Source organism: Hyaena hyaena, unplaced genomic scaffold (genome assembly GCF_003009895.1).
Source record: "Hyaena hyaena isolate Hyena2069 unplaced genomic scaffold, ASM300989v1 scaffold_50, whole genome shotgun sequence".
NCBI classification, from domain to species: domain Eukaryota; kingdom Metazoa; phylum Chordata; class Mammalia; order Carnivora; family Hyaenidae; genus Hyaena; species Hyaena hyaena.
In genome coordinates, this window is record NW_024080682.1 from 3,218,689 (window position 1) to 3,245,529 (window position 26,841).

General features: G+C 47.6%; 1 protein-coding gene across 2 annotated transcripts in view; it reads left to right on the forward strand.

Annotated features, from left to right (window-relative positions):
* Positions 1-26,841, forward strand: part of DPP6 (dipeptidyl peptidase like 6) — an 831,643-nt gene that overhangs the window by 650,121 nt on the left and 154,681 nt on the right. For both annotated transcript variants that reach the window (XM_039230760.1, XM_039230759.1), the window contains exon 7: positions 22,549-22,630. In XM_039230760.1, the coding sequence (XP_039086691.1) occupies positions 22,549-22,630 (82 nt within the window). The remainder of the gene's footprint in view (positions 1-22,548; positions 22,631-26,841) is intronic.

The window sequence follows — 26,841 nt, forward strand, 5'->3', positions numbered from 1 at the left end:
CAGTTCGTGACTTCAAGCCCCATGTCAGGCTCTGTGCTGACAGTGCAGAGCCTGCTTGGGATTCTCTCTCTCTGGCTCTCTCTCCCTCTCTGCCCCTCCCCCACTCACACTCTCATTCGCTGTTTCTCAAAATAAATAAGTAAACATTTTTTAAAAGAATAAAATTCCTTTCAATAACTTTTCAGAGCTAACAGTTATTCTGTGACACTTGGGTAATTATAATTTCTCTATTAAAGGAGATATTTGTAGCCTCACTTATCTATAGTTCTCCATGCTCAGTAAATTCTTTTTCATGTTATCTGAATCTGACCTGTCACAATTAATTTGTAAGGCATTAATGTTTTGCCTCCAACGGAAGCACACAAGATGATAGAAGTCAGCAAGTATTTCTTGAGTTGCTCTGTTGAGTAACAGAGGCGTGGTGGCTATCATTAAGAAGTTCAAAATCGTGTTGGAAAGAAAAGATACAGACTTTGTAACAGTATATAATTAAGTGGCCCAAAAGAGTATTTTAAACACTGAGCACAGAAGAAGAGAAAGTTGTGGGCCTCCGGATTAAGCTGAGCCTTACAGTTGAGCAGGTTGTTGTTTTCAATAGATGGAGACAGAGAGGAGATATTCCAGGTTGGGCAGGTCATAAAACAGGCTCGACTTTTGCAGTAAGCCAGCATCTTCTGGAATTCATGGGGTTTCAGCCCAAGCTGGAGCACGGGTGTTCGCATGGGGGCTCTGCGTGGGTAGAGGTAGGATTGGGTGGGTATTAGGATAGCCCTGCAGTATAGGGAATCTAACACCACCCTAATGTGATGGGTCTTCATAGTAAGAACACAGGATCATGTAGAGCAGATATGATGAAAATGGCAGGCTTGCGTGAGTTTCACGCACGTGTAGAGAAGACTGAAGGAAGGGAGATCTGGAGCGTGGACTCCATCAGGAGGTTTGCTGGAGAGCAACGAACTTGGAACGTGGCACAGCTCAGTTGGGTGGGTAGAGAAACCACACTCATAGTGATTATGGGTGGCCGGTGTTCTCCTGGAAAATGAAGACAGATTTCAGGTGTTTATTCCATGTCCCTCTAGTTAAATCTTTGGCAGCCTGTGTCCCGTTGTGAGCTGAGCCTGGTGCATGAGAAGATTCGAGGTAGGGAATTCACCAGGACAGCGATGAGAATTCTGAGCACGTGTCAGTGCCTCGGTGGCCCACTGCCTTTCCTTCCTGGCCCTTTTCTCATGGATTCCCGGGGGTCCTGTTGCTGGGCTCTTCCAGGCAGACACATGCTGGCTCTGCCCAGCAAGCTACCCTCACCGCTGCCAGGAATTGCATGAATAGGATTGTTTGTCTAATGTACTGATGTGAAGCCAAAATGTAGAAGAAAATGATGTCCTTAAAATACCACCAAAATGGAGTGGGGAGAATCCCCCCCCCATTACTGGTGTCCACATATTTTCAGAACTGTGGACAGCTCAGAGGTCTACACTACCATTCAAAACTGTGGACAGCTCAGGGGTCTACACTAGCACTTGGCCTGGGTGCTTCTCCCTTTCCCCTTTCTCCCTTCCTCCCTCTAGAATACAAACTCTTAGCAAGCATTTTCAAGGGAACATGATTTCAGAGTCAATGAGACCTGGGAATAAATTCCCAGGCCACCTCTTTACCTGCGTAATCAGGGAAGAGTTATTTGCTTCTCCGGGCACAATTCCCCCATATATATAATGGAAATAAAAGGCCTGACTCATAGGGTTCATGTAAAGGTTATAGGAAATACTATAGAATAACAAGGTGTGCATTTAAATGCCTGCTTCAGTGGGTGGAAAGCACTACACGCTCTCTTCAAGGAGGAACCAAGATCTCCCGTAATATGGCCAAGTCTAATCCACCCCCCTTCCCTGCATTTGGATACAAGGTAAATTTCATCCTGAGTGTCAACTCTGATCAATGGTAATGGCTTCCTGGAGCTCTGAGGGTGGAGCCGAGGAGTCCCGGGTGATGCCCAGGCTCTGTGGAAAGAGCGCAAACATCGATGTGTCCGGCCTGCAGTGAAGGAGGAGGAAGACGTGTACGCTGCCTCCTGGGAGTGGTCACGTCGATGGCACGTCCACGCGCTGCCCGCAGACAGGGCGTGCTCCTGGGGGTCCGCACCCACACACGTGCTCCAGAGGCTTCCTGCTCCCTGTGCGGCTGCACCCCCAGCCTCTGACCCTTCATGCCCCAGCGTCCCCACCTCCTCCTCCAAGAGTCCCTACCAACTGCCCGGACCCCCAGAGTGAACATCTCCCCGTTCCCCACCGCAGCTTATCCTCACGTTAAACTGCTACTCACCTTGTTGTAAATATGCATTTTTTTTCTGAGTGGAATGTTTAGAAATGTTTTCAATATGCATTCGTTGCCTGACACACTCCTCTTCCTCATCCTAAGGCCTCAGAGAAGAGGGTTTCTCTGGCAGGGGCTTGACCGTGTCTGCACCCGCGGGGGCTGGTGTCCCGGGACAGCGTGGCTGTGCAGAAGGGGGTGCCCCGCGTCCTGCAGACCTTGCTTTCTGCTTGGTGCTGACGGTCTCACAAACCAGGGCTGGGCCAGGTGGTGGGAGAAAAGCCATCAGCCACAGGCAAAAGGAGGCGGTTTCAACAATGCTTTCCCACCGAATCATTTGCCGCCCACAAGCCCCGGTGAAGAAGAGGTGAAGACATGCATGTGTTCCTTGCTGATTCTAAACTGCACATTTGTGTCCCTTGAGTTGTTCCCATCGTGGGAGGCATTCCTTCCATGTTGACCGACAGTTGGCGGAAACTAATTCAGTGACTGAGCAGTGTTGACTCCGAAGAAGATGTGCGCCAGGGCCCCGCCCCAGCCAAGCCAGTGAGCCTCTGACGATGGGGCCCGGATCTGGGGTCTGCTGGGCCTGCCCCTTCATCACTTACTGTCATCACTAAGCGTAGCTGGAGCTGACAAAGCCTTTCTGTCCCTGGAAACGAGTGGCCAAAGTTTCCCCTGAAACATTCATATCCTCGTCCTCTTGACAAGCTCAAAGACAGAGTGGCCGGCCTCAGATTAATCGTGCGTGGGGGGATTTGTTTCATGATATCCAGGAGAGGCTCCTTAGGATGGAAATCCGAACCACGGGGGTGAGACAGAGCCTGCTGTCTGTCGTCTGGATTCATCCCCAGCCAGGGGCACGGTCCCTGACGCTTCTGCGCACCCCATGTCCTGCCCGCTCTGGAACTTGCCATGGGCTTCACCTAGTGGGATCAGCTATGAGCCGCCCGTTCACATCCATGCATTTAGGGTCTGTGCTGTGCACACTCTCCCTCTACGATCTAAGTCACGTGAAACCAGAGGCTTGCCTGCTGAGCCCTTTCCGTCCGGCGTGAGGGTCAGTCACCTGAGGGGCTGTCCACGTCCTTTGGGGTCAGCCCCCTTCCTGCTCACAGACCTTCCCCTGAAGGGAAGCGCCTTGCCGCACCGGGCAGACACCTGGATAGTGGACCCACCAGCTGCTTGTAGCGTGTACTGCGCATCCATTCCTGCTGCAGAAACAATCAAGCAGCCAGCATGTACCCGAACTGTGCTGGCCCTGGGGCGCGTGATGGAAAGGCCACACGTACCCCTTGCTGTCTCATTGATTTTGTATTGTTTTTGTGTCCCCTTTCTGTCTTCTCCGTGCTCTAGACTGTCCCCACAGAGGACTGGACACAGAGCTCCCGCCTGTTTACCTTGGTGACACTGGCTCAGGTTGAACTTCAGGACACCCTTGACCAGAAAAGCAGCTCTGGAGGATGGTGGAAGGGGATGGCGGGGTGGACAGGCTCATAGAAAAACAGGCAGGCAGTGGTCCCATGTGTATAATCACAGACTCGTTGCAGCAGAACTGACCTATAATAAAACTCACAGTTTTGGGGGGCATATGAGTGGCTCAGGCGGTTAAGCACCTGACTTCAGCTCCAGTCATGATCTCACAGTTCATAAGTTCAAGCCCCACGTCGGGCTCTGTGCTGACAGCTAGCTCAGAGCCTGGAACCTGCTTCAGATTCAGTGTCTCACTCTCTCTCTCTGCCCCTCCCCTGCTCACGCTCTGTCTGTTTTTCAAAAATTAAATGAAAACATTTAAAAATTAAAAAAATAAAACTCACGGTTTTAAACCCCAAGTTTTCAGGAAGTTTCACTATTGGTGCCATCAGTGGACACGTCCACACCAAGACTGAAAGCATCCCATCATGCACCTCTTCCACCCGCTGTGGTTGCCCCCGACGACCAGTGACGTGTGGGCCGTCCCCGTGGTCTTGCCTCTTCTAGAATATCTCACAAATGGAGTCATACTCACATCGTCTGTGTGGCTGGCTTCTTTGCTAGCATAACTGCCATCCAAGTTCCCCCACATTGTTGCCTGTGTCTGTGCGTCGTACTTTTTATTGCTGAGACCTGGTCCATTGTGTGGATATGCCGTAATTTGTTTACATGCTCACCATTTGACATTTGAGTTGTTTCCGGCTTGGGGCTTTTTTGGATAAAACCACCGTGAATGTTTGCATACAGAATAGCATATGGAGATCTGTTTTCATTTCTCCTGAGTAAATACCTAGAAGGAGAATTGCTGGCGTGCACAGTAAATGTATGTTTCACTCGAGAAAACGTTGCTGAATTGTTATCCACAGTGGCTGTGTGGTGTAGACCCTCCCTTTTTAAGTTCATTACCTGTCCTTCACCCCATCCCTGCATGTGATTGTCCAGGCGTGTCCGCACGGGCTTCTGTCCCCGAGCTCTCCCTGCCCGGACCCGGACACTCTAGGGCTGGCTGTCCACCTGGCTGCACATTTCTTGTCCCACAATTGCTGTCGTTGAGTGCTCTACAGATGACAGATCCACGGGGAGGTGGGTGCTGGGCACCGTAGGAGGTCAGACATGAGAGGTAGAGTAGAACCCCATAAAGAGGCTATCCGTGTGCGTAAGCCCCTGGGTGTAAACCTTGGGAGCCACTGGGAAAGTTCCAGGCCCTTGAGATCCCTCGCTTCATGGATAGATTTCGGGAAAGGATTTCTTTTCAAGAACTGCACTTCTTAAAGGAAGGATGAGATCCAAAACTGTCCTGGTGACTCGGCCTTGTTCTGGGCAGGCCTGTTGCTTCACAGCTTAAGGGCAGGATACAGGGCCCTTCACACCAGGGCAGCCTGGTGTCCGTGCTGGAAGCCTATTTTCTGGGCTCCCAACCAGCGCCAGCTAAGGCCATGCTGCTGGGAGGGCGCTGTAGGCTTTTTCAGACCTTCCTCTCCATCCCTTTATTACATCTTGACTGCAACACCATGAAAAAGATGGGCAGGCAGTGCTGGCCTGCCCTGGGGGGTGATTGGTATGCAATGTACCCCCAACCCAGAGCATATATTTGACACCTAAGTATTTCTGGACAGCACACAGGACTGTCAGCTGTGGTCCCTCCTCATTCAGAAGATCTGATTCCAAGGCAAGGGCCAGGGCCCGAGGGCACAAGTGTTCAGTGGAGGTGACACTATTCTTTGTTCCGCTGAGGCTTTTCGGCCCCCAGGACTCAGCTCAGCTGGTAGACACACAGGAGCAAAGACGATAAACCACTGCGGGCCAGGCGCCCAGAATAAGGAGAAGCCTTGCAAAACAGATGCTTCTGCCTGTCTGGACTGGAATTTAATTGAACCCTAGCCTGTAGCTCTGTTTTCTACATCCGGCAAGATGGATGAAGAAGCCCAAACTATAGGGGGAGGGTTGGAGCACTGGAGAGTCAACGCTTTTCATAAACACGGAAGTTTGGACAGCCAGTTCCCAATTGTTAATGTGAAGCTCGAGGTTTTTTTTTTTTTTTACATCTCTGAGCATCTGGACTCGGAATCGTCACATCATGGCCCTAATGTAAATTCCTATTGATTTTTTGAAATGCTTGGAGTGGCTTTTAGGGCAGGGCTAGCAAACACCTCCCCGAGGCCCACGACATACACAGCCAACACAGCTTGTAAGGTACCATTTCTTTTTTTTTTTTTAATGTTTTATTTTCTAGGAGAGAGAGAGACAGCGTGAGCAGGGAAGGGTCAGAGAGAGAGGGAGTCACAGACTGAAACAGGCTCCAGGCTCTGAGCTGGCAGTCAGCACAGAGCCCGACGTGGGGCTCCAACCCACAAACCGCGAGATCGTGACCTAAGCGAAAGTCGGACGCTTAACCGACTAAGCCACCCAGGCGCCCCTGTAAGGTACCATTTCTAAAAGGAGAGGAAAAAATCCACATCCAGGGCTGATGCGAGCCGTGCACTTAATGTTCGGTAGTATCAGATCTGGACCCAGAATTTTTCACCCACGACGGAAGCTACCTGTGAGCATCCTGCTGGGGAGCCGTGGACCCGGCCTGCTACCCTGGGCAGTGTCTGAGCCCCCTTTGCCGGACAAGCATCACTTCCAGCTCCCGGTCTGCCTCCTCCTGGTACAGCCCACGAGGGCAGCCCTCTGACTTGTTTTTCATTTCTCTTCCTGTCCCAGAGCACCTGCTACCTACGGCGTGACATCTAGACACCATCAGCGTCTGGGCTACATCCACTCTGCCCCAGTCCTTTCCACCCATGTGTTCTTCCCAGGACACGCCCTTTGCTCCAGGAAGAGGCCACAACTTCATCGCGCTTTCTGGGTCCCTGTCCCCTGCCTGCTTCTTTCTTTACTCTGTGCAGGACTTTATGGTCCCACATAGGCCCACATTTCTTTCTGCTCCCTTCTTCTTGATTGTGCTTATGACTGAGGGAATAAATGAACGAATGCACATACAAATGCGTATACAAGTGCTTAGTGAGCACTCATTACGTGTTTGACACTAAGACCCACAATAGCATATTTTGTACCAGCAACAATGATGGGGTCCAAGTTCCTATCCCCACCTCAGAGATGAGAACACTGAGACTCACCGCTGAAGTCACTTGCTCAGGCCCTCACAGCAAGCAGTCGGCATGGTTTTAACTCAGTTGTCTGGGCTCCAAGCATAGTGTTCCCTTTGTGAGGTCACCTTTCACTGCATTTAAACCCAACGAGACTCCAGCCAAAATATGGACTGAGTGCCGTGTCATTCATCTTATATAGGTTCTTTTCTGCTCCTTGTGTTTAGTGTGACTGGAAGCTCATAGTAAGGACTGTATTGAATAACTGAGATTGGAGATGACCCAGTGACCAATGCTGTTTGAAAAGCCCAAGCTGGGGACTTCACCCAGTGCCACTGCTCAGTGAGTGTGTCTGTGCATCCTGTGAACAGCGATATTAGGAAATACTGCTACTGTTTATGTTCTGTTTGATGCCAGAGAGTAATCGCTAACATGGGTTCCATTTTCCTGTTTGGATAGGACAAATGAAAGATATCTGAAGTAAATAATTGACCCCTATCAAAATAAAATTATACATCACCATTATTACATGCAGCCATTGTGAGGAGCCAGACGGACCCTGTGGGTCGCTGTTATCTCAGACCGCCTGTTCAAATTTTTTAAAATGTTTTATTTATTTCTGAGAGAGAGACAGCGTGAGCAGGGGAGGGTCAGAGAGAGAGGGAGACACTCTGAGCTAGCTGTCAGCACAGAGCCCGACGCGGGGCTCGAACCCACGAACCGTGAGATCATGACCTGAGCCGAAGTCGGACGTTTAACCCACTGAGCCGCCCAGGAGCCCCACGGACCACCTGTTCAGGACCACAGCTCTAGGCGACCCCCGTTCCAGTCAACCTGCGCGATCCTGGCTTGTCAAACCAAACAGCTGTCACCTGTCAAGATAGCCGGAGGAGGGCCTCTGGGTGGTTTGGAAGTAGTGAAGTCCAATTTCTGATAGAAAGTTCTCCCTGGGGGTCTCTGTCCCATGAGGAAGTGAGAGATGCACTCATCAATGGAGGTGATCTTGCTGGACTGGGGGTGAAGGTCAAGGAGCTGGGTTTCCCTTCCCGCCCACCCTCCTGTGTAACTGCCCTTCTTCTTGTTCCTAAAATACAGCTAGAGGTAGCCGCTTAAGAGGGCTGTCAGAATCATCACAGGGAAAGACCGAGGTCACACAAATATATTTGCATTAAAATTCATACTTACCTGTGTTGAGCATACACAAGCTTAAAAGTAAACATCCTCCCTTGCCCCCACAAGAACCCCGAGATGAAGGGGGAGAGGTTGTCCTATAAGAGTTACTGAAACCCAGCGGCTCTGATTGCCATAGTCCCTGTGGACACAGCCCAGGTGTTCATCTGAAATCCTGTGGCTGGGGAACCTGACCTGGGCGAGAACTCGATCATGATTATGTTGTAGGAAAGAAATCTGACCAGTTGTATCGAACCCTTCTGAAGAAAGTCTGGGGGAGTAGAAAGGTCAATACGCAGACAGAGAAGCCCAGAGATGCATTAAAATAAAAAGAGGCAGCATCCACCCACCCTTGCCAAAGGAAAAGCTCACCATACCGGGCACTTCCAGCTGCCTGCCCACTCTGGCTTCCCAGCTACCTTCTGATTACAATTTCATACAATGGATTCATTAACATGAGCGCTCTGGCCAACTGGCCTGCTATATTTCTCATCAAAAATCAACAAATTCTCCTTATTTGGTGGTATCGGTTTTTATGAATTTGGCTAAGGTGCAACTTGTCCTAAGAGATGGATACGAATCCATACACTGAACACATTGGGCACCTGGGGGTGCAGAGCTGACCACCAGACCTCACCCCATAGCAGCTGCTCCATGAAGGGTGCTCTGGGACAGGCAGCCTTCGAGGGGGACGGCCCAGCCCTCCTGGTGCCTTGTTTGCTTTCCTTCACTGGTTGGCTCAGCTCCGTTTATCTCAGCTGCTTTCATGAAACACATGGAGTGGTTTGAGTACAGCGCTGGGGAAGGGTATTACGTCCTAGTATTTCCTTATTAACCCAGTAACATACAGGCATTACAGACAGACAATAAAATTTCATATAACCAGGGGCACCTGGGTGGCTCTGTCGCTTCAGCGTCTGACCCTTGATATCGGCTCAGGTCGTGATTTCAAGGTTCGTGAGATCAAGCCCCCAGTCAGGCTCTGTGCTGACAGCATGGAGCCTGCTTGGGATTCTCTCTTGCCCACCCCTCTCTTTCTGACCCTCCCCTGCTCGTGCGCTCTCTCTCTCTCTCTGCCTCTCTCAAAACAAATAAACATTACAAAAAATTCATATAACCAAAGTCAAAAAATAGGGAAAAAATAGGAAGAGCAAGTCTAAAACATAGGAGTGCAGGATGTCCTTGACAGAGAACCATTGGCCCCCCACCCCCCAGGGATGACCAGCGGGTGCGGGCCTCGTGGTCGATGATGGTGTCAGCGCTGTGGGGAGTGGTGAGGCCTGACTCACCCCTTTCCATGCTCAGTGTTTCATGGATGCCAAACATGTGGCTTTTGGTCATGGAAACTGTGTGTTTCCAGCGTTCAGGTGCCGTTCACCACCACCAGCCCCTGTTTACGGAAGGCGCCCATTTCATCAATAACATGGCACTAGTCTGGGTCCCTTGGCTCTATGGCAGTCATTGCTATTTTGGGCATGAATTTGGACTCAGACAGAGAAAGGTTTTCTGTGAAAGTGATCTTGTCATTATTTTGAGTTCCCAGATGCCCTTGTCATCTTCATGTGGACCAAACAATCATTGACTGTAGTTACATCACATTGTCCCCTAGTGACTTGTGACCAATGTGATGCCGGCCACTAAATAGCATTACGACAGAAGAGATCTTTGCCACAAGACAGATCATACGCTCTTGGGTAAAAAAAATGTTTTTTCAGTCCATGGAGAAGAGTGAGGAGTGTGTGTGTGTGTTTTCAGGGTGAAGAGGACAATCCTAAAAACAAAACTTCCTAGTTTAAGTCTAGCACTTTCTCTCCCACCCCCACCCCATTAAAGTCAACCTGAAAATACTTCAAAATCCTACATTTGTCATGAGAAGCCAGAGCTGTGGAGAGGCCATTGCTGTCCATACAGTAGTCTCTAAAAGTGAAATGATGTGTGAAATATTTTCATAAAGAAAAAAACGCAGCGAAAACATTCTTCTCCATCCAACTTAAGGGATTCTGCACTAAATTGGGTCAGACAGAGATATGGAGACAGATGCCAGGAATTCAGAGGCTCTAACCAATCCTTAAGGCCGATGACAGTGACCCACAGAAGGTAAAGAGGGGGCTTTTAGATGAGGGAAATGCTGAGGATTCTTGATGTAAAGATCCGTCCAGATTATTTTCAAGGCATTTTTCTTTTTGTCTGCCATCAGGTTGAATTATTTAAGGACCTGTGCTTTTCAAAAAGTTATTTCTTGACCGCAGAAATTTTATTTAATTACAGCCAAAGAATGGCTGTCCCTTGGATAGAGTTTTCTACGTCAGACAGTGTTCTGAGTGCTTTGCATATATCCCTGCCAGACAGCGTACAATTTGCCTATGATATAAAGACTATCACAGCCCCCAGGCGCTGGTGAGGGAGGATGCCCCGCTGGTCAGTGGCAAACCCAGCATCACAGCCCAGTGTGGTCCTGGGGTTAGCTCGCTGCTGCCCTCTGCAGGCGAGCGACCGCCCTCACAGCACTCACGGGTCCACACCGCCTTCAAGATCACCAAAGCAAAGATGGCTGTACTAAAGAAGTAAGCTCAGACTTCAAGTCCTAAGAGAAAGCAGGTGTCTCCAAAGGATCTAGGGTAATAGGACTAAGGTCTAAAGCAATAAAAACGGTGCGCCGGGAGATGGGCTGACCAGAGGCACTCGGTAATGAGATTTGCAGTGTTAGTAGGCTCCATTGTTATAATTAACAAACATCCATGTCGGTCGCTGAGCACAGGTGACCCACGTTTCTCTCGGTCCTTGTGAGGCCGTGTGCTTTACTCCCATCTGGTCTTTGTGGAAGAAACGCTTCCCATACAAGATCCGGAGATAAATGATAAACAGTTTTGCCAGCATAGATGTGACTCTGTTGCTGTGTTAAATTCTCGCCAGTTTCCAACATCACTCATTAATCACCCTTCGAGATTGTTTTGTGAATTCAAAAGGGGTTTTGCACGAGGCAGCAAAGGAAGCAGCAAATCTCGTAGTCTCTGGAAGTACGATGATCTTGTGTGCGCCTGGGGACCAGCGGTAGAAATGGCACTTCCCGGGAGGGGTTTAGGAGATTAACCGTGACCGGTTAATTATTCGTCCTTAATCAGTCAGTGTACGTGCACTCACAGAATACCTGGTCCTGTGTATGGATTACAGAAGAAAGGGGAGATCTTTCCAATCTCACGTTTCCTACATGATGGGAGAAGCCACCACACACAGACCAGTTATGAGAAGCTTTATGAATCCTGCGAAGACAGACGTGTGATATTTAAAGTAAGAATAATAACGAAGAACCTGGCAAACGTGTGTAGCCCCTGGGGTCTGGGTCTGTGCTCAGAGTTTAAGAAGTGGTATTTTGAGCCATCCCGTGCTGAAGAGGCATTACTATTCAGCCTGTCCCTGGCACCACAGAGCTCAGAATAAATAAGCATTTGCCTGCAAAAAAAGTGAATTCTTTGTTTTTGAGCACATATAAATGCAAACAAAACAGAAACATGAGACCGCAGTTTATAAAAGCCAGTAATGAGACAGACCCAAATATAAATACAAAAGGTATAAGAGGCACAAGGTTCCTGGTCTGTAGGCATCGGCGGAGGGCAGGAGGCTGTGGCGGGCAGGCACGCAGGAAGATGGAGGGGACAGGGAGCCACCTCGCGCACGCCACACGCCGTGGCTGCTGCAGCACAGCCGGGTGCCCGTCAGTGCCCATCAGGTGCCACATATCCAAACTGGAAGCAATCTCACCCGAGCCCAGTCTCATTTCTGGGCCGGGAAATGCTTCTCCTGCTCTTCAGAACCGCCCATCAGCTCATCAGTCCCTGATCCAGGGACCAGCGGAGGATTTGGTCAGGAGCGGATGTGAAATTCTTCGTGCAAGAAGGAGACGTGGGGACAGAGCGTCTTACCAGCATCCCCAGAGATGATAAGTTGCTCTCCTGAGACAACGTGGAGTAACATTCTGTAAATTTCAGAGCAAAAGGCTCCTGGGAATTAAAAATATGACAAATGAAAACTGGACAGAAGGGCTAAAAAACAAAGGTGAGGACGTTTTCCAGAAAATGCAAGAAAGACAGATGGGGGGTTAGAGGGAAGGAGAGACAAGATGCAGAAAACAGAGAAAAGGCAGGACGATTTCGAAGACCAGCCCAGACGTGTGGTCGCGTATTAGGAGTGTGTCTGTGTGAGTAGGAGTCCCGTGCCCTCCCGCAATCAGGAAGCCATCGGAGGCAGCACGGGTCCCAGCCAGGCTGCTGGGCTCCGCTCCCTGGGGACCGAGTCTCCCTCCAAACTGCTCCTCACAGAACTCGAACAGCCTCTGGCTCAGCCTTCGCGATGCACAGATGGGTGGCCCCGGGGAAGAGGCCACCATGAGCGGTGGGAGGTGGCAGAGGGCCTCTCTGTCAAGGATTCGCCCAGAAGGCTCCCTCCTGCCTCGTCTGTGCCCGCCCGCCAGCCTGGCCCCAGCTGGACAGTCGGGACCCCTTGCCCAGAGCATCGACCGCAAAACAGGACTTTGGATAACAAGGCAGTTGCAGGTCTGCTTCTGAAAATAAGCCCCCAGATTGGATAAAATCAGTATGGAAGTTCTCTGTTGTGCCTTTGGAGTGGAAAGGCACGACAGAGCGGGTGGAGGGGCAAACCTCCATCAGCATAAGGGGAGACGGAGCCCTCAGAATCGGCAGTGGAGTCCTACGAGGAGAAAGGACTTTCTCTGCAGGCTTGGAGCCCGTGAGCTGGCAGTGATACCAAGCAGGGCGATGCTGGGGAGAGAGGGGGGCTGGACCTCAGTGCCTTCGCCCGTAGCCCGCTTGGCTACGTGGCTGTAGAATCTGAATTGGTTTATCTCCAAAGACATGCTTCCTCTGTACTGTTTGGTACTGCTGTGCTTTCTAATTTATTGCTCTCCATGCCTTCCCTGAGCTGTTGGAGATGTACGACTATCTGGCTTCTCCACATTGTTCTTTGGTCAGATTTGTTATTGTGAAGTTTGTGCTTTTGGGAGGGTTTGCTTTCGTTTTTCAACTGGGTCTGTTGGCTGAAATTCCTCCACGTGGTCCCTCCATGTGGCTTGGGCCCCGTGGCAGCATGGCGGCTGCGTTCCACAGGCACGCTCCCCAAAGAAGGGAGCATATGACTGCCTTTGGGACTCAACCCCGGGAGTCTCACAGAGGCGTTCTGCCTCATTCTACTCACCAATGCGATCAGACAGCCTCAGTCAGTTTCGAGGAAATAAACTCCATCTTTGGATGGGGAGCATCAGGGTTCTGAAAAAGCATTTGGGACCAGAAATAATCCCATGGCCATGTTTGGAAAACCCCACTTATACCGCAGGCCAAAAGATGTTGCTGAGTTTTCTCTCTGCAGTTTATACTCTGAATATAATAGGTATATCAGATATGTCTTTCTCAACTGCACCACACACGCTTGGTCCTGACATTCAGATGTGCACTTTCTTGAGGATCGTATCCACGGAGGATTGTCTAAAGGTGCCCTGTTCTCATTGTGCAAATGGGGAAGGCAATCTTCCTCATCTCAGCTGTCTGCAAGCTACAATTTAAGGAATGTTCAAAGTTCTGTCTTACTATGTGAGACACGCAGCTCTCTGTCCTGTATGGCCCGTGTGTAAGTGGTGCAGCTTCTTAATCTTGATCTTTAACGGCGAACCTCCAAACTGCCCACCATTCCTAGTGAGTATCTCCACTGGGCTCTTCCTGGCTCCTCTTGGGAGACGTGATTAAATAGAAAAATGTGTGCTGTTTATGAATCCCTTTAAGTCACGTTAGAAACAAATGTTTTAGGTATAGGAAGAGGACACTGGAAATGTGTCCCGCATGTCCCGCATGATGCTTGCTGGTGGCAGCCAGAATGTTTGGGAATCTGCACATTTGCGGGTTTATGATGAAACAGTATCTTCTCGCTCTGGGTGTTTCATGCTATTGAAATTTGCCAGTCTGTCAGTCTCCCTAATGTTTGACTCGTTGAATGTCAGAAATCCAAAGAAATGCTGTGTATATCGTTTATGAACAGCAGCTTATTCTAAGACTTTATAATCCAGCAGACTTTTCTCCAGTTGCGTCCACTAGGGCTGCATGGGCGGCCCCCCCAAGCCCTGCCCAGGGTCGCCACCTGCTGCTTCCTCCAGTGGGACTATTCACCCTGTGCACATAGGCAGGGCAGGGATTCCAAGTCGGGGACACATCCCAAGGAAGCACCAAGAGCATGAAGGCTTGGCACTGAGTCATTAGGAGGCGGTGTGGCAGAACAGAAATAACCTTGAACCTGAAGCCAACAGATGAGGCTTAACGCCTTGGCAGCCTGCAGCCATGGCCAGAGCTCGCTCTTCTCCTTTCCCTCCCTCTCTTCCTTCTTTTCCCTTGTTTCCCCTTCTTCCTCTTCCTCTCCTCCTTCTCTTCCCTTCCCTGGTTTTATGGAGATATAATCCACACACTATGCAATTCGTCCACTTAAATTGTACAAGTCAGTGGGTTTTTAGTGTATTTTCAGACTTGTGCGATCACCCCTTCATTCAATTTTTGAACATTTCATCACCCACAAAATAACGTTTCGTCATTTAGCTAAAGCTCCAGACCCCACCCCCCACTCCTCTCTCGTTTCCGTCTTTAACAGAAGTTTCTGCGCACCTGTTAGACACTGAAGATACAGCAACAAACAGGCTCCCTTTTACCTAAAATACTTTTCATGTGGCTTTATTTGGTATCTTACTTGCGATCACGTGTTAGAGTGTCCCAGTGATTCAGATGGGGGATACATCACAAACATTTCAGCAACCCTGCAGCAAAAACCCTGTATCAAATCTCCTGGGGAAAGACCTTCTGGTATGCCATAGACACGCAGAGACTCAAAATTAATGGTAGGATGTGTTCTCAAATGTTGGTCATTCGGGAAGGATTTATGCCTCTGAGATTCCTGCCCCCAAGAATTTAACCATGTAATTTAAGAACTGATAACATGGAGGCTCCTGGGTGGCTCAGTCAGTTAGGCATCCAACTTCGGCTGGTCATGATCTCATGGTTCATGGATTCGAGCCCCACATCGGGCTCTGTGCTGACAGCTCAGAGCCTGGAGGCTGCTTCAGATTCTGTATCTCCCTCTCTGACCCTCCCCTGCTCACGCTGTCTCTCTCTGTCTCTCAGAAATAAATAAAACATTTAAAAATTAAAAAAAAAAATAAGACCTGATAACATGAATCTTTAAGTTCTCTATTAGTTTAAAGGTATCATTGAACCTAACCAATCAGCAATTGACAATTAGACTGGCTCCCATTGGCTTACCACTCACTCATCCATTTATTTGTTATTTAGCTAATATTCATGAGCATCCACAATAGGACAGACACTATTCTTGACTGGGAATGTATCTTATATTTTTATATTATCCACCATGCCACACCCCTAGGAATACTCAGGAAACACATGCCATTTGCAATTGCTATGCTAGTTTTTGCTTTAGCCACAAAAGGCTAGGAGCCAGAAAAAGCACTTCTTTGCTTGACTTTCCCAAACGCTCTTTTTGTTGGGAAGTTTTTCAGTCCCTTAAACTAACTTAGAAAGATAAATGAATAGACTTTGCTGCACTAATTTACTCCTCAAAATGCAACATGATTGATGCCCTGTTTTGTTTATTGCTCAAATAAGAAAAATCAGAATGGATTGCATGATCATTTTGAGATATGGTAAGTCCAGATAATTTTATTCTTCCTTAATCATTTTTTTCTTACCAGTCCATCTCCTGGAGGTGATTTATCACAGAGCCTGCCATGGGTTCTTTAAAATAAATGAATAAAGTTTCAAAAAGACAGAAGAGTTGTGGGAGGGCACTAACCAACCACAAAATAAATAAAAACATACCTTGATGCATCCCCTCATCACACACACACACACACACACACACACACACCCCTAAGAATTGCAGAATAATCCAGTCCATGAGGGGTAATCATTTGATGGCAATGAGCTTTGTTTAAAGGGATCACTGAATCTAACCAGCTTTTGCTCTGCTCTCTGAAAGTCTTTCTGCTTTGTTCCGTAAGTCAGTTGGAGATTTTTTTTCTCCTTTGACCAAAGCAGGATATTTATCTTTAGACAAAACCGAATCCGCTTGGTGTCCCTGAACAAATCGCTTCTCCACTTTGGGCCTCAGTTTATCTAAGGAGTGAAGGGAATATTAATTTCCTGGGGTTGCGGTAACAATCTATCACAGGCCGAGTGACGTAGAACAATAGAAATTCATTTCCTCATGATTCTGGAGGCCAGAAGTCCAAATTAAAGTGTCTCCAGGGCCATGTTACCTGAAAACCTGTAGCAAAGGACCTTCCTCTCCTGTTCCAACTTCTGGCGGATGCCATCTTTCCGGTCTGTGCCTCCGCTGTTACCTGGACTTTACCCAATGTGCCTTCTCCACTTCTTCTAAAGGAGATTGGGGTTGGATTGGGGCCCACCATAATTGAGAATGACCTTAGTTTAACTCGGTTACATCTGCAAAGAACCTGTTTGCAAATAAAGTCATATTTCTGGGTACTAGAGGTTAGGGAAGCAGGAAGGATTGGACTCATGGTTGAGAAGAAGGTGACTAATCACAACTGAGTAGATGTGGTGGCAAGTGTTAGTACCCAGCTGACATGTATTACTCTGGCTTCGTGCTTTCTCTGCTAATTCCCTGTGGCTTAGGCATTTGTATGACGGGTGGATTGAGCATACAGGGGCTGGGTATGCTGGGAAAGAATTGTGCAAGGAAAGCCATTCCCTGGGAAGTTTGAAGAGGATGGACAACCACTAAGGGACACATTGAAGAAAGGACCCCCACATGGGAGGGGAAGTTGAGGAGACCACCCTGAAATCCATTTTAACTTGAAGGCAAACAAATCCAAAACCATCATATTCCAACGCAAAATATAGGTTGATTTCATAGAAACAAGTGAGAGCAGAGTTCAGGGTTGAGGTCCCTAAACCCACCCCGATACAATACAGGAATCAAGGTGTTTTGTTTTATTGCTGAGTTCTGTAAATTTGTTTTCATATCTGATACATTATTGGACCGTTAGTTAAATTTACATATACATAGTGATTGCATGATCAACTTCATTATTTACCATTTTACCAATAAGAAACTGGCATTTATTGAATATCCACTCAGTAAGCTCTGTACTACCTATTTTCATATTCAGTAGATCATTAGTTCCAACCCTGTAAAGCAAGCATTTTTATTCCCATCTTATACACGAGGAAACAAACTTAGGTTAAGTTTCCCTATGACCCCACACCCTACTGCTAGTTAGCGGCAGAATTCAGAATGAAATTTACAGCCTCTTAAAGCTCCTGCCACCACATCTCAGCTTCCTGCCCTGTGTCAGGTGCGTGCACCGTGGTGTTTCCTAAAGACGGACTAAAGCAGCTCTAGGACATCATGCAGGCGTTTAACTTACGGAGATGCACCAGCTGGGAAAAACAAAGACAATTCTGTCTTTAGAGTGTGTTACAGTTTATACATGGTCATTGTCTCTCTTGGATTCCCTGGCCCTTCTTTAGGGGAGAGGGTCACTCTTATCCCCCTTCCTCATTGAGGCTGGTCTCAGAGTTGTACCCAGTCTCCTGACCCTGCCGGGGCGTGGGCTTCTCCCACTAGCCTTTGCTGTCTTCAGGCTGTAGAAGCTTGTCTGATGTGTTGCCCATGAGGGTAAGAGGGTGCGTGTGTGTGAGCCCTGGAGAAGGAGTGAAGGTGACAAAGGGGAGATGCATGTGTGGTCGTGGTGGTGTTGGCTGGGTGCTCATGAAATCTTCTAGAGCACTCTCTCTCTAGACATACCATATCCAGTTAACATTTATAGGGATTTACACTTGTTAGGTGATAAGCAAGGTTAATCTGCTGCTCCCGATTATCCCAGACACTGGAATTCATTACCCAACAAAGTGAATTTCCCTATTCCGTACGACTGTGGATTTGAACATTTCTTTATTCCTACTCTCTGCTTGGAAAATCCTATATAAACCCAGGCCAAATGACTTTGTTAAGTTTGTCTTTAAACTTGCAAAAGTCTTTTACTTGGAGCCACGCCCATAACCTATCCATCCTTACTCCTCTGTTGGTCTACTCAGATGCATAAACTGAGTGCCTAAGCCTTGCTAGATATCAAAGACTTTTTCTTCAATTCAATATCAAGATTGCAGTATCCTGGGAGGGAAATTATCTAACTTTAATTCATTTCTATAATATTTTTTAAATATTTATTTTTGAGAGAGAGAGACAGAGAGAATGTGTCTGAGCGCAAGCAGGGGAGTTCAGAGAGAGAGGGAGACACAGAATCTGAGGCAGCTCCAGGCTCTGAGCTGTCAGCACAGAGCCCTACATGGGGCTTGAACCCACAGACTGCAAGATCATGACCTGAACCAAAGTCGGATGCGTAACCAACTGAGCCACCCAGAGACCCCTTTGCTATAATATTTTTTATAACCAATGAGATATAAGCTATTCAATTTTTTGAATGTTTTTATCTTTCTATTTTAAAGTAATTTTAGACAAAGAAAAGTTGCAAAAACAGTACAAATAATTTTCTTATGTCCCTACCCCTACCTCTCTTATGCTCCCGAAATACTATTAGTGTATTTTATATCCACGGTGTAATTATCAAGGACAGGAAATTAATATTGGCGCAGTGTTATTAATTTAACTTGTTTGAATGTTACCAATTTTTCTACCAATGTCTCCTTTCTGTCTCAGGATCCCATGTTCCTTTAGACATTATTTCCTTTTAATCCCCTCCAGTCTATAACATTTCCTTGGTCTTTCTCCATTGTTCATGATCTTGACACTTTCAAAGATTATTGGTCAGCTGCTTTGTAACGTGAGCCTCAGTTTGGGCTTATCTTCTGTGTTCTCATAATTAAAGAGTTTATGCATTTTTGGTTAAGATACTGTCTATAGGATGCTTTCTCCTTCCCAGCACGTGATGTTCGTGATGATGTTGGCGATGTGTCTTATTTCCAGGGACATTGACCTCAATCTCTTGGTTCACTTGCTGTCTACCAGGTTTCTCTACTGCAAAATTGCTGTCTTCTCCTTTATGGCTGATAAATATCTTGGGGGGGATACTTTGAGGTTATGCAAATCCTGTTTCTCATTCACTAATTTTAGCTCCCATTAATAGATCTTGTCTGCAACATTCATTAATGTCAATCTAATGGCGATGCTCTTTCCTTTCTTTTTCACAGTTATTAATTGGAATCCTCCTACCAGAAAGCTGGCTTATGTATTTGATTACTTATTTATATTAGTATGGACTTATGGATATTGACTTTATTCCATGGGCAAACCTGATACTATTATTAATTATTTTGTTGCTCAGATTTTTCCAGCTTTGGCCATGAGAAACTCCTTTAGGTTGGCTTCTGCATTCTTTGAACAAGTCTTCCTTTCTTTCTATCTTTCTTGAGTCTTTCCTTATTTTCTGGCTCCCTAAGATATTCCAGATTCATCCTGTGTTTCTCTCTATGAACCTGCATACAATTACTTCTCCTAGGAGCCTTGTTTACTTTTATTGGATAATGGTATTTAGACACCAAGATGTGGGCACTGGGTGTGCTCATTGTTACTGGGCGCCATGGGTTCTAAGCCTCTCCATGGACAGAGTGAGGACATATATATATGCACACAAACCTATGAATACACATATATCTACATTTTGGGTCTCTGTGTGTATGTATTAGAAACCATGAGTTTCTACCAATACCTCTGAGTCCAGGCCAACATCACACAGTTCATTTTAGCCTTCCCCTTTTCCTTATAGCTTGTGTTTCCAACAGTAAGAAAACTGGCTTTCATTATCTCCAGTGTATGTATATATGTGCAGAATAGTTTAATTCCAGCACACATATTAAGTAGTTTCAGAATTGCTAACCCATAGTTCCTAGTGATCTTTTTGTCTTTACAGTATCCAGTCAAGATACTGTTTCCTGAAATTGCTTATGTTGGGTCTTTCCTTCCCCATCCCTTCTGTGTAGTTTTATGATTCGTCTGAAGTAGGGTTTTACTCTGTTGTGGTGTTGCTATTCTTTTTTGGATTTCCCCCACATCCTGATCATTTTTAACAGTTAGTTTTGTTTTTGGAGTGAGCAAAAAGTAGGTGAAGCCTCACTATGGTCGAAAACTGGACGTTATATCAATAAATATACCCAAGAGAAGTGCTTCTCCTTCCTCATGCAGACATCTCATATCCAATCCCTCCTTCTTCCCACCCACCCCCTGTACGTAACCAACCTCTGGCTTCTTTTTTATGCTTCCTCTATTTGTTGTTTTGTTTTGTTGTTTTTTTTTTTCACAAATGAGGATGTATGTATGTATATTTTCTTATATCTCTTTCTTATAGGATGGGTCACATACTATAGATGGTCTGTTGGGCTTTGCACGCTCCATCATGAAAATCACTCCAATCAGTTTATAGAGATTTTCATTCTTTCCTACAGCTGTACCATATTCCGTTGTATGGATATACCATAGTTTCTTCAGCCACATACTGTTTCCAATGTCTTGTCATTACAAAGCTGCAGTGAATATAACCCTCTGCATATGTATTTTTGTATTGTTAAAGGTATACCTTCCCAGAAGTGATCTAGTTCAAGGGTTAAGTGTGCATTTTATTAGGCATTGCCAAGTTTCCCTCTAAAATGATTGCACTGGTTTTCATGCCTACCAACAAAGTATGAGGACACCTTTTTCCTCACAGCCTCACCAATACAGTGTGCCCTACTTTTCTTTCTTTTGGGAGAGGGCATTGGAGAGCAGTTTCATAGGTGAAAAAGGACAATTTGGTGATTCTATTTCTATAATTTTGCATGTGTTTGGTACCTTTTAATATATCTGAGGACCTTTTATATCCTTTTTGTGAATTGTCTGCTCATGTCTTTTTCTCCTGTTTTGTTTTTTTTTTTTTTTTTTTTGGTCTTTTGTAGACTTAATATTTTAGAGCTTTTTTAATATATTATGGATATTAGCTATTTGTCCATGGTATGTGTTATGAATAATTTCTCCCAATTTGTCAGTTGCCCTTTGTTGGTGATGTTTTTGTTATGCAAAAAAAAAACCTTAAAAATGTTTCTGTAGTCAAATTTATCACTCGTTTATTGCTTCTGGATTTTGAATCCTCCTTAGAAAGCCTTTCCCTATATAAGGTTAAAGAGGAAATCACCCATGTTATGAAAATACTTTGAAACATTAAAGACCTACAAATGGTGGTGTTCGTTGAAATTCATTTGGAACCGGGAAAGTTAAGATCCCTCCCTTATTCTTCTGTCTGTCATTAGCCTGCCCAGCTGAGTTCTGTTATCAGGGCCGCCCCCTACTTAGCAGGTAATCACCCCATCTTCAGGCTTCCCAGGTCTCTTTAGACCCAAGGACCCCATCTAAAACTACCTTGGGGTATTGCAGACTCTCTCACCTTCCCCAGTGCTTTTTACTCTTAAGTATATTCTGTTTTGTCCTGGGAGTATTATTAAGCAATCACTTTAGAAGTTTCTGCTGATTCAAGCCCAGAATCAGTACCTACGCACTTTACCTCCTTTCCTTTCTTGCCTCATCTCCTTTGTTCTCCTAAAATTCACCTTCTTCCTTTTTCAGAGACCATTCAGCCACAGCCTCTCAGTAGATGAATGAGCACATTCATAGCTATGTCTTCCACATGAGGCACCTCATAGGCAAGTGATAGGGTATAAACCTGCCAGAGTGTGGCCTCTGCAGCAGAACAAAGATATAATGTCATCTGGGAAAAGGAATGAAAATGGGTCTTTCCCACATGTTGTAGATACTAGTAGCTATGAAATATACTGAATTATTTAATACCTATAAAAGCATTAGGGCTTTTCATTTTCATTATGACTTATTCACTATGACATTTATTTAAGTACCTAAGCAGGATTTTGTTAGCATAGTATTTTGCATATCAATAAATAAAGAATCTAAGTGATGTCTGCAAGGAAAACCAATCTTTCCCTCAATCTTCCCCTCTCCCTTTCCTTCCTTCTCTCTCCCTCCCTCCTCGCATAAACCAAATGGTGAAATCTGTCCTGAGGCCACTAGATTTGGAAGGTCAGAATGACCCGGCTATGTGCTTAGGAAAAAAGTGATCTGCTAGGAAAGCCCAAGATGAAGACAGAAGTCATGGGGCTTGTAACTGCATAGCTCTGCATTTCCATTTTTAATATTGACTGGTGTGGACATGTTAATAATTGATCTACAGACCTCTGCATGTTGTCTCTTGATAAATATTTACTGTTTGGGTTAAACAGTGATGGGCCAGTCTCAGCTTCATTCTGAAGAAGTCTAATGGAAGGCTGAGACGTATTATGTAATTACACGAACTTCTGAAATTCATACAATGGCTGAAGGGAGTAAATTAGAGCCGTTGGATAAACACAGAACATTCTTGTCTCCCGCCATGTTGGTTGATCGATTGGTTATTTCTTTCTTTATTTTCTTTCAGGGATCCTCAAAGTCTGGACCCACCGGAAGTGAGCAATGCGAAACTTCAGTACGCAGGGTGGGGCCCTAAAGGCCAACAGCTGGTAAGCCAATCGAGTTCCGTGACCAGGTTTGAGTTTGATGAAGTTTACACATTGCAGACGGAAACTGTCTCCCTACGCTCAGGGTCTGTGCTTGCATGAGTGAAATTTTGGGCAAGTGTGTAAATGTTAGCATGTGTGAGATGGGCAGTCCTTTTTTGGTTGGAGAACTGTCTTGAAACTGGAACAGCGGGTGCTCTGCTTCTCGGATCTGAGACCCTTAAAGTGGTCCCCAACCGGAGCTGCGTATAGATTCCAGGCTTATGTGAAGTCAAGGAGATAAACCTTGTTCGAAAAGACCATAAAGAGGAATCAGCAGAGCCACGCAGCCACTGCAACTTTCTTTTATTTTGCTCTTGGAAGTCTGGCTCTGTTCTTCGAGGGTTTTAGGAGAAGGTGGATTTGCTGGCCATCGTGGAGCCGGGCTCCCCACGAGCAATGTCGGCACACAGCCAGCGCTGCCTCACGGTTTCACATCATGCCCTTCTGTGTCTTGACGCCGATTACATAAAGCCGCGTTTTAAAAACACTTTTCCTAAAATAACACAGAAAATGATATTTTTAAAAGCTTGGAGTGAGATTGTGTCTGTCAATTGTCTTAGGAATTGAAATAGTCTTATTTTTCCCAATGGCATGATTATATCGGTTGCATGTTAATTCCATTGCCTTGAAATGACTTGAGGCAGCAGGAGGATATAGGCCACAGAACCGTCCTCGCTATGACTAAAGGGTCCCCGGTGCCCGACACGCAGCCATTGGGATTTGAAAAGCGCGTTTAGCCAATGGGAATCAGCGTGTGAGGGGAGGTCGGGAGGCGGGTGAATACCAACCCACCAACTCCGTTCCAAGGAGACGAAGGTCACCTTTCCTCAGAGACGCTAACTCTTCGCAAGGAGAAGCTGCGACTTCACAGAAGGTAGCGGAAGCCCGGAGTGTTGAAGACTCTCGTGGCTGAGTGTCCGACAGCTGACTTCAGATCCCTCTGACGTCATGACCAAAGGTGTTTCTGGGAAGCAAGCGCACCCACATCCGTCAGATCTTCCGTACGGGTGACATGGCATCTCCACAGAGGGTCTCCCAAGCCTCCACGGTCCTTGGGCGGCCTGCTGCCCCCAGCCTCGCATGCCGGCCTCATCCCCCCACTCGGGGAAGAGCTCAGGGTGGGCAGCCTTCCTGAGAGGCCACTGCCCAGCCTCCTCAGAGTCGTCAGGACAAGGACTTCGTGACTCACGCACTGGGCAGCGTCTCCTCCCAGCAGGCCCCACGGCCTCTTCCCTTGCCTCCCAGAGATTGTCACTAAGCTCATGGACCCGCGCCTCCCCATCAGCACCCAGGAGAGGCCAGACCCCAGAACGGAGGTCGTACAGCCTGGCCCTGCCTTCTGAAAAGGGCTTCCAGTTTACAGAAAATTGAACCCACAGTTCCTAAAGAAGGAGGGGCGTGTGCGCATGCGTGCAAGCAAGCACACATGCTTTAGGATTGTATCTGGAACGTGCAGGCAGATGGGGCTCCAGACCACTTATGTATTAGGCCAGCCCCAATATGTATTAGGCCATTCGTGGTTTTTACTACACGGTTCTGGTACTGAGTGCGGTAGGCAGTGTAACTCAGCCCGGAGGGCGTCCAGTGCAGGACGCAGGAGTCAGCACACTCTTCCTCTAAGGGAAGATGTTTTAGGCTTTGCAAGCCCACACAGGAAGGCCTGGGTCTCAACTTTCCACTGTGCTATTGTAGAGAGAAAGGAGTTGTAGGTGACATAGAAGGCGATGGACACTGTTTTGTTCTGATAAAACTTTATTTACAAACGCAGATATTCTGGCCCGAAGGCTGAGGTTGGTGACCTGTGTTTCGGGGGATCGTGTGCTCTCTTGGCTGTCCTCAATGGAGGAAAGCCTGGCCCCAGGGACCAGCACCCTGGTGACAGGTATTCCCGGGACACGCTCTCTCGGCGAAGGAAATATGCAACCCGTGAGCAGGCTTTGCAAAAACACCAACAAACCCCTCGTTGCCGTTTTACTTGAAGAAGTAAATATCACTCCCCGAAGGAAACCTACGCTAATTATAAGGAGTCAGGCTAAAATGAGTGGTTCTCCCTCGGGAACAGAGAACACAGCTGCAGTTCAAGTTCACCAGGGGCCTTCTGGCAAGGAGTGATTTCAGCAGCGCGTGTGGCTCGGGGGCCCCTAAGTCCCCAAGAGATGGCACCCCACACCAGGAGCGGGCTAACGGCATTTTCTCGTGTCTCCACATGGCCTCCAATTAGTGGCTCTTGCCTTTTAGGGTAACTTTTGTCGGACCTTCCGATCACATAGTAGGTAACAAATACTTCCTGATGGGCCCGTTGTTAGAGGAGAGGAAAACGTGGACATGGCGGGGGCGGGGGGGGGGGGCTCCATTCTTCCTGAATGTGTCTGGGATGGTGCTGGTCCGTGATCTTGGTTGTTCGTGATGGATAACCATGTTGCCTCCAGAATTCGATGGATGCACCTTCTGAGCCTGAAAATAGGAAAATGGATTTGACTAGATTAAATGAGATTAAGGGAGAGTATTATGTAAAGGGTTGAGGAAGTGTCTTCCCCTCCATCTTTATGTGGTCAGTGGACATAGCCATTCATGTTGAAGACATACGTGGTTTCTAAAGTTTTCCGCATCATTTATCCCCTTCAGATGAACTTCGACCTACATGGAGTGCTTCTCTGAGTTTCCCTTCTTTGATCTCTTGTGAAGCCCCCCCCTCACGCGTGTGTCTATTTGCGTGAAGTCCGGTTTCCGCCATCCTACGATACAACTGTTTGGATGCAGCCTTGAATCTTCTTATACGTAATCTCTGCAAGGAAATCTTTTTAATGTTTGTTTATTTACTTATCTTGAGGAAGAGGAAGAGAGCGCACAAGCAGGGGAGGGGCAGAGAGAGAAGGAGAGAGAATCCCAAGCAGGCTCTGCACTGTCAGCACAGGGCCTGATGTGGGGGTCGAACTCACAAGCCGTGAGATCGAGACCTGAGCCGAAATCAAGAGTCAGAAGCAGGGGCCTCCTGTGCGTCTTTGGCTCCCTCCCGAGCTCAGGCTCCCTCAGCGTGTCTCAGCGGGTTAGTGTGCAAGCACAGGGAATGTAGGAGAATTATTGCACGTTTTTCTCTGAAGCCGTGTGCTGTGGAAAGTCCTGCAGATATGACTGCATGGCGTTAGACGACAGTAAGGATTCGAGGCGGGCATCTTTGCTGGCATCTTCAGATGATCAGAGACAGAAAACGGACCCCTCTTTGGTTGGCCTGATGAATGGACAGCTTTGAAAGGGAAGTTTAATAACCCTCTTGGGAGTTCTTCAACACCGAGGTGGCTTCAGCACTTGACGAATGACAAGCAGATAGGGTAGCCGGCCGGGGAACCTGCCGGAACTGCCACTGGAGCGGTCCCTGGCATGCAGGGGACAATCCGGCAGAAGAAAGCTGAGGAACGCTCACAGGCTCTGCTCTCCCGCAGGATGGGAAGCCGACTGAGTCACAGCCGCCCGGGCACACAAGGCTGTGGTGTGGACCACGGTGAGGGACTGCTCTGTGTCTCCCTGAAGACAAGGAGATAAAATTAACTGTGTTTACCCACATGGGGGGATTTCAGCTACACTGTGTGAAAAATTGCCTTGATTATGTGGCTTATTAGACCCAAGGATACTTCTCCGGGGAAAGTTGTGGACAGAATGACTCCCCAAGGAGAGTCCAGGAACTCGCTTAAGTGGCTCCTTTGTAAATGGCTCAGATAGCAGGTCTCGGGGCAGGGCAGCCTGGACTCTGGAACATTCGCCCGGCCGCGAGGGCCCTCGAGGTGAAGGTGTGACCAGGCGTTGCTGTGGGCGGTCAGCCAGCTCCCGGTGAAGGACCTGAAGGCCAGTCCTTTGTGCACGCACAGTTTTGACCATCATTTACTCACTCACGCATTTGCTCGCTGTTTCAGTAAATCCCCCACCGAGCACTTCCTGTGCTGTAGCCCCCGCACCGGCGGCTGGAGCTGCGGAGGAAGAGCACGGCTCTTTCCACCTCGTGGCCAAGGCACCTGGCACGGCGGGTGCTACCGTGGGCACCCGCACCTGCTCCGGGCTGCCCCGCCCGCCGCCTCCCCTTCCCCCGCGTGTGCTCAGGGTCCTGTCCACAGCAGGTGCAGCAGACGCGTGACGGCCCCGCGTGCGTGCTGGCCGCCGTTTCAGCCAAGACTCGGGCC